This window comes from Spinacia oleracea, chromosome 4, assembly GCF_020520425.1.
Source record: "Spinacia oleracea cultivar Varoflay chromosome 4, BTI_SOV_V1, whole genome shotgun sequence".
Taxonomy (NCBI): domain Eukaryota; kingdom Viridiplantae; phylum Streptophyta; class Magnoliopsida; order Caryophyllales; family Amaranthaceae; genus Spinacia; species Spinacia oleracea.
In genome coordinates, this window is record NC_079490.1 from 99,392,517 (window position 1) to 99,400,508 (window position 7,992).

The 7,992-nt window shown below is 33.1% G+C and overlaps 1 protein-coding gene across 1 annotated transcript; it reads left to right on the top strand.

Annotated features, from left to right (window-relative positions):
- The first annotated feature begins 3,832 nt into the window (after positions 1 to 3,832).
- LOC110795679 (50S ribosomal protein L6, chloroplastic-like) lies at positions 3,833 to 7,360 on the top strand. Its single transcript, XM_022000694.2, has 3 exons — positions 3,833 to 4,008; positions 4,826 to 5,131; positions 6,887 to 7,360. The coding sequence occupies exons 1-3, from the start codon at positions 3,836 to 3,838 to the stop codon at positions 7,221 to 7,223; spliced, it is 816 nt and encodes a 271-aa protein (XP_021856386.2). The 5' UTR covers positions 3,833 to 3,835; the 3' UTR covers positions 7,224 to 7,360.
- The last annotated feature ends 632 nt before the right edge of the window (positions 7,361 to 7,992 follow it).

A 7,992-nucleotide genomic window follows, 5' to 3' on the forward strand; every position in this document is an offset into this window, starting at 1 on the left:
GGGGGTGTTTTGAGTTCGCATCGCAAGTATGCTCTTTCCCTACAAGGGGCGGTTTTTTTAGAAAACCATTGTATTTTTGTACCTCGAAGGAGTCGACACCAAACGTTATTTAAAGTCTCGTTTGGAAAGACCGCAAGTGACTCTATTTTGGATAAGGCTTTGAATCCTCGAAACGGATGGGTGAGATCCGGTCACGGGAACGAGATGCTTATTCCGCGAGCTTTAGAAATTATTCGAGTACGTGACATAGCATTTTCGAAAATATACCCTAGATTAGACTATGTGGGTTCGAAATTTAGAGCAAACTGAATCTCTAATTGTATGGTGGTCACTTTGCTTTAAAGGTAATTTAAAGGAACCTAAGGCCGGTTTGTCCAAGAAATTATCTTTGTTAAGCGTGATGTAACCTTGCATTTTGTTGTATTTAGCATGTATGGTGATGAAAGCAATAAAGAAAATAAAGCAACATCACAATTGTAAATAAGTGCGGAATTAGTAAATACAAGACCCCCTAGAAATGGACTAGGGAGTAGGTCCACATTGCCTAGAAGGACTAGGCAAGTAAAGATGCGGAATTGAAATGCGGAATTGAAAGTGCGATATTGAAATTGCGGAATTGAAAGTGCGATATTGAAATTGCGGTATTGAAAGGTGCATAATTGAAACTGCAATATTGAAAGGTGCATAATCGAAATTGCGATATTGAAATTTGTACTTGGGCTCATGAGATTCGAACGCCAAGCGGCTCCTTAAAAATAAGTGCGCCCGACACGAATCCAAAGCCAAAAATCTCAACTTGGGAGAAGTTTCTCATCCCAAAGTATCCTAGATTTTGCATATAGAACTTGAAAGTTTGAATCTTGAAATATTGAACTTGAAATAATTGAACTTGAACTTGAAATATTGAACTTGTACTTGAAATATTGAAACTTAAGAGACTTGAATCTCAAAGATCGGGCCTTTTAATGTTGAAAAGGTTAGATCTTTGATGTGCTCTTACTTTGAAAGGATCCTAGTTTAGGGAAGTAGTCATGAGCAACCCTAAACATTGTGGGATCTTGAAATTTGAAAACTTGAACTTGTATATTGAAAAAATGGAGTCTTGAATCTCAAAAGACTAAACCTTTAAAATCTAGAAAGGTGTCATCTTTGATTACTCCATACTTGAAAGTGATTCTGGTTCAAAGAAGTGATTGCAAACAACTTTGAACATCCTTGAATCTTTAAAGTTTGCATTTTTGTATTTTGAAAAGTTTGGGTTTTGAAAAGATGTATGATTGTTGCAAGTGACATTTTTAGTAATAAAAATGCCAACTTACTAATCATTTTTGAAATAGGAAAATCAAAGAAACATGATTGGATATTGTGGGATTCGGAATTACCTATTTAGGTTTAGGCAAGAATTCCTTTTAGAGCTCCCAATTGCTTAGAACTAGCTTGAAGTTTGTATGGGTTTTTGAAGGATTTTTGGACTTGAATTTGAGGCGTAATTTTTGTATTACGACGTTGTATATTGAAGTTGCCTCCATAAATGCTGAATATTAGGGGTATTTATAGGAAAAATGGCTGGAAACTTCCAGCCAATGCCAGCGCAGCACGGCAAACCAACGCTGGGCGCTAGTGACGTGGCATATGTGCTGCCAAAATCAAGGACGCGGGCTCCGTCCTTGATTTGTCTTGTATTGATGTACCTTCGTACGAATAGTATGATGCTTGGCACGTAGTGCTTTCTTGGAGGTTAAGACTTGATTTTGCGTAAAAAAAACAAGCCGTTGCGGGTTTTGAATTCCGGTTCTACGGGACGGGGCCCGGCTTGCTCGGTTTTGTGGGTCGTCGCCCGAATTTGACTTGCCTTATATTATTTTGAGTGGGAAAGGCCTAGTAAAACCAATGGAATGGTCTACTATATGAGATTGGACTTGGATTTTGAAATTGGTTTTTGAGAATCGTATTTTGTACCGAGTTCCGGGAGGGGAACGGTCTCGGGGATTGGATTTTGGACCTTGTGTTTTGGAGATGTTCTTAGCAATTGGGATTTCCGCACGGAGTTATTCCAACCGCCTAGTAAGGATAATGGTATATTCATCATCCCAGAGGGGAGACACAAATTAGGTGTCTACAAAAACACATTTTGAATTTAAAGGAAAAAATATATACTAACAGTATAAAAACAACTTTTAAAAGAACATAGATATTATTTTAGCTCGTAACACAATTATTGTACCTTTTTTATTAAAAGAACAAAAAATATTTTAAAAGGAACATATTTATGTTTATAAATCCAAAACCATTAAAACACAATTTATTAAAAGAAGAAACTACACTTGTAAATGAACATAACAACATTGTAGATCTGGTTATTAAGTTCAACAACTTCATTGCAGTCTGTCTTCTTTTCTTAATAAGAACACATTAAGCATAGGAAAAGTACAATAATAAATTAAAAATACTATAGATCCGGTTTAAAGTTCTTCAAAATTTTGTTGTTTCATTTTAATTAGAACATATATAATGGTTTAAAAAGAACAAATAACACTTAAAAAAGAACATAGTCTGATTCATGGCAAAAGAATAAAAATACATTAAAAGAATAATATAGTTTTAGTTTTAAGTGCATTAAAAAATCGTCGTTTCGTCTTTTTAATTAGAACTTAAAATCGCTTGAATAGAACAAATAACACTTAATAAAAGAACATAGATCTGATGCGTGGAATAAGAACAAAAATACCTTTAAATAAAAATATAGATCTAGTTTTAAGTGCATCCAAATATCGTTGTTTTCGTCTTTTTAATTAGAACACTAAATGGTTTGAAAAGAACAAATACAACTAATAAATGAACATACATATGTTGTTCTTTCGTCCCTTTCATTTTGTTCTTTTGTTTGATAAGGAAAAAGAAATTGTTGTTCTTTTTTCCTTTTTTAGTAGTCGTTTTTTTTTTTTTTTTTTGAGATTTTGTTATTTTCTTATTCTTTTGATTATTTCCTTTGTGTTTTATAAAAAAATTGTTGTTCTTTTTAAGTTTTTTACCCTTTTTTTTATTTTTTTTATAATATTATCGATACTTAATTTTTTTGTTGTTTTTCTGTTATTATTTTCACATGATATTCTTTTTGAAAAATAGTTATCCTTTTTATATTTTATCAGGAGAGAGGATATGTTCTTTTCATTTTTGTATTTTTTTTTTGGTTTTTAACATTAGTGTTCTTTTCAGGTATTGGTTAATGTTCTTTTGTTTACTCTATTATGTTCATTATGTTTAGTTTATTAAGTTCTTTTTCGTTTTTTGCATTATTTTTGTTTTTTGCGTTTTGTTTTAATGTTTTTGCTTTTTGGTGCAGGTGCACGTAGATCTGCCTGCACGCCCCTGCACCATCCGCTCGTTGAGGAGTAACATACTCTTAACCACTCAAGTCAACCTCAATTAGTTAGCTAACAACAATAAAATCATACTTAGTACTTTATTGCCACTCTCTTTATACATAGTACTTTATAATTGTTTTATCTAATGTAATACTTCCTCCGTCCTTTAATACTCGCAACGTTTGTTAGTTTCACGCATGCCAATGCACAATTTTGATCATTTATATCTTAAATTCTCTTTATACAAAAATTATAAAAAGTTGATATTTTGAAAATACAAATTAAGACGAATCTAACAAGATCCCACATGACTATGTTTTATCTTATATAAAAAACACTAAGAATAGTCAAAGTAGATTATATGAATAGTGGCAAAAATCCAAACATTGCGAGTATTAAAAGACGGAGGAAGTACAATATTTTAATAGCATTTTAATTTTATACTATATGCCTCGTTTAAATTTTATATAATGTCTCGTATATTAGGACGGACACAAACTAAAACTAACGATTACATTAACAATACCTCATCCTCGTTCTATCCAGAAAGAAAACACACACCCTCATCTCTCTCTCTCTCTGCTGTAGTAGCTCTCCCTCTCTCTCTCACACGACATCTCTCAATGTCTCTGCCATTACCGAGGTGTTTTACTCTTCTCTTTCTATTTCAGTAATAAATTTATTATCACTTTCATTTTTGTATGTTTCAAATCTTTGTTAATTCTTGCTTTTTAGTTGTTTTTGTTCAATTTGCATTATGTGTCAATAATTACATAATAGATATTTTCTGACATTCATGAGGAATTTTGGTTTCAAGTGGTTAGGGTTATCAATTATACTTATACGCCATTTTCAGTGTTCGTGTATTATATTTTGTCGGCATTTTGAAGAAATGTATAAATTATGTTTTACAGTAGGGTCGGAAATTGTTTAATTAGCATGTGAAATTTGCTACATTCGTTGAATTTGTCTTCATTTCAGTACGTTTATTTGTATGCTAACGGGTACATTTTTATATTTATTTTTTATTTTTTTCAAAATTTGATGTTGTTACTTGAATTGGGTAATGCCTGTATGCTGTTATCCTTGAATTTGCCATTTTGAAATTGTTTACCCAGCGCCTATATATATATATATATATATATATATATATATATATATATATATATATATATATATATATATATATATATATATTTGTTTACATGTAATTGTTTGTAGAACTATGGTGATGTAATCTTTAGGATGGCGCTGGGGAGGAAGGGGGGTGGGGGGGTTGTACTTTGTAGGATCCCATTGTGGGTATATTACATTTAGATATTAAGTTTGTAAGTAGGGAGTAGATTGCTACTGAATTTAAGTTTGAGATATGATGTGACTCGTATGAAAAAGCCATGTTAATGCTAGATATGTAGATTATTGAAGCCTTCCACTGATGAATGTTTTATGTGATGTCTCAGCCACATGAAATCTGTATTTCTTGGTATGAAAGTTGAAATCAGTACGAGTGTTCCTGTAACTCGCATTGGTTTCTGGAGGAAGAGTGTGGACTGTAAAGAATCAAGAATAGGAAAGCAGCCTATTACAGTCCCAGCTAATGTTGCAATTGCAATGGAAGGCCAGGATCTCAAAGTGAAGGGTCCTCTTGGTGAACTTTCAATCACTTATCCTCGAGAAGTATTAGTTGAGAAGCAAGAATCTGGATTTTTAAGGGTCAGAAAAGCAGTGGAAACAAGAAGAGCCAATCAAATGCATGGACTTTTTAGGTATGTTAGTGTGTGAATGAGTTTAACTCTTGTATGCTCATTGACAGAAGTTTGTTGAATGCGAAAAACAACAGGCTGGTATTCGTACAATATTTCATTATAGCATACGAAGTACAACTTTATTACTACATTTAGAACTACTACGTATGTATTGGAATGAAAGCATGTACCCCTCTTTTTTATCTGACACAATTCCCAGTGACAAGGTCGTGATTTTGTTAACATAAACTTCGTCTAGTATCTGAATTCCTGCTTCATTCACAGCTGATTATATAACTGACGTTTCCTATTGCATAATTGAAATTTCTAATTAGTAGTTATTGGTGGGAATCAGAGACTTTAGCTGAATGTTAATTTTCTTCTAACTATAGAAAGTTATTTTGCTAGCACAAAAAATACAGAAAGAATATTATTTTCCAGGGCTATGAAAGAACTAAAATAGAATAATTGTTTAATAAAGCTGTGTTTTCCCTTGTTTTTTATGTTATGGCCCTTGTATGGAATCATGGATGCTAATATGTTCATTGAGCTGGCAACATCTATATTTTTCCTGTTCATTGTCAACTCATTGTTTCATACCCCTGATACAATAGTCACATGCCTACATTGAAAACATAAAGCAGTGAATACGGAGTTTCTTGGTTTGCGTACTACATGCAAGCAGTTTTGTTATGGTTTTTAATTATGTTAAATACTGATTATATGCTCTACTTATGGTAGAAGTCTTATTTTTGAGGTCTTGTGGTAATGGATTATGGGACAGAGAATTTTGACTTCATCTTAACTTTCCTTTAACAGTTGTAATAAGTGCAATAAGAGTAGGCATAAATATTTAATTTTTATTTGATTTCCTAATATGTGTATACCTGATCTTCAGAAGCTCTGCGTTTCCCCTTTCCATATCATGACTTTGATGCAAGGATCCACTTGGTTACAATCTTGGATAGTTGGATTTCTTTCTTAAAAGTCATGGTAGCGGAGCTTAATCGTGTCAATATTGGTCGTCACTGTCTTTTTCAATAACTGCTAAGAATGAATGCATAACATTAAAACCCTAAATAATATTTGTTTCGAAATTATGGGGACTCCTGCTTATCTTTTATTGCTAACCTTGCAAGTCTTGTTTCTCTGTAACATAAGGCATACCAGATTCCCTGATATTGCTAGTCATTTTTTTTGTGGAATTGGAATTCCAACTCTTAGAGTATGTAATTCTGATTACTTAAACAGAGTATTATAATTACAATTGATGTGATACACTACTTACATGTCTGTTGAAATGGGTAGATATCTCCGCAGGCCCTTTCTCCTCCTTCCTGTTATCTATCATATTCTCTTTGCTGATGAACTCTTTTTCTCTTTCTTGTCTTTCCTTTTCCCTCCTTCCTCTTGTTCGAAAAATTTTGCACCTTTGCTTTGCTAGATACTTCGTATATGATATGTGCCTTTCTGTTCCCCCCTTTTTCCTGATTGAGAAAATTTGCATGCATTATCCTCCTCATACATGATACGTGTTATATTGCTTCATTTTTCCTGATTCTCAGTTATGAGAGTCAGAGCTCAAAATAAATTAAGAACCACTTCGTATGACCTCCGTTCCCTTAGGATACCAGTTTGTGAAATAATATAACAACTTGGTGTTGGTAGCAGGGATTGAAGACATGATTACTGGTGATAATTATTTGCCTTTTGAATATATTTGGACCTTGTCGCATTTTTTACTAGTGCTGAACTTGCTATTTTGTCAATTGTCAGGACCCTTACGGACAACATGGTAGTTGGTGTTTCAAAGGGATTTGAGAAGAAGCTTCAGTTAGTTGGTGTTGGATATCGTGCAACGGTTGAAGGGAAGGATCTTATATTGAGTCTAGGATTTTCTCACCCTGTTAGGATGGCAATCCCAGATGAACTGCAAGTAAAGGTTGAAGAAAACACCAAAGTAACTGTAAGTGGACGTGATAAGTCTGTTGTTGGGCAGTTTGCTGCAACAATTAGGAGCTGGAGACCCCCAGAACCATACAAGGGTAAGGGTGTAAGATATGTTGATGAAGTTGTCCGTAGGAAAGAAGGTAAAGCTGGAAAGAAGAAATGAGATGATACAGTTTTTTGTTCCTGGTCTTATGCGTTGTTTTGCCAGCGTGAAATTGATATTGTACTGCCAGTAAAATTGATATTGTACTCATCTGACAAAGAAAGGAATTCAATGGCTATTTGCGTTTAGTTGCTGCATTACCTTCCCTTAAATTCTGTTAACTTCTGCGTAGGCATTTCATAAATTGGACATCTATACTAATATATAAATTGGACATCTATACTAATATATTAAAAGAAGTTGTGGAAAACGGTTCGAACTCTAGACCTCATGTCTGAATGATATTTCTCATTACCATCTTAACCAACCACCAATTGTGGTTTATTTCTTCACATTAATTTATAAATAAATGTTAACATGAAGTCTAAACCAATTAAATTTTTATTTGATTTTTTATTTTCTATGGAATATTTTAAAAATAATAATAAAGAATTAGGACAACTATGAAGAAACATGATGTCATGAATCTCATAAGCATCAACTATAGAAATACCTTGCATGGCTGCTTATATCTAATTTGGTGTTTGAAGCACTTAGTTCCCCTAGAAAACAAATTATACAAATTGTAAGATTATCTAATTGAAAAATTACTTTGCATGATAAATGACGTAGTGTGTCTTTGTAGTTGACAAACTTAATTGATGTTTTTCACTTTATGGTATACATGCATTTCGTCAAATATTGAGCTCAAGAAAAATCTAAAATTTTAACTATTCAATGTAGCGACCGGGGCATCGCCCGGGCCACATACTAGTTACAACTTAAAAAT

Bases quoted from the DNA above. Each gene is read 5' to 3' on its own strand.
- LOC110795679 (XM_022000694.2), top strand. From the start codon at position 3,836: ATGTCTCGTATATTAGGACGGACACAAACTAAAACTAACGATTACATT. The intron at 4,009-4,825 runs GTGTTTTACTCT...GTGATGTCTCAG, and splicing joins ATGTCTCTGCCATTACCGAG to CCACATGAAATCTGTATTTC. The intron at 5,132-6,886 runs GTATGTTAGTGT...GTCAATTGTCAG, and splicing joins CAAATGCATGGACTTTTTAG to GACCCTTACGGACAACATGG.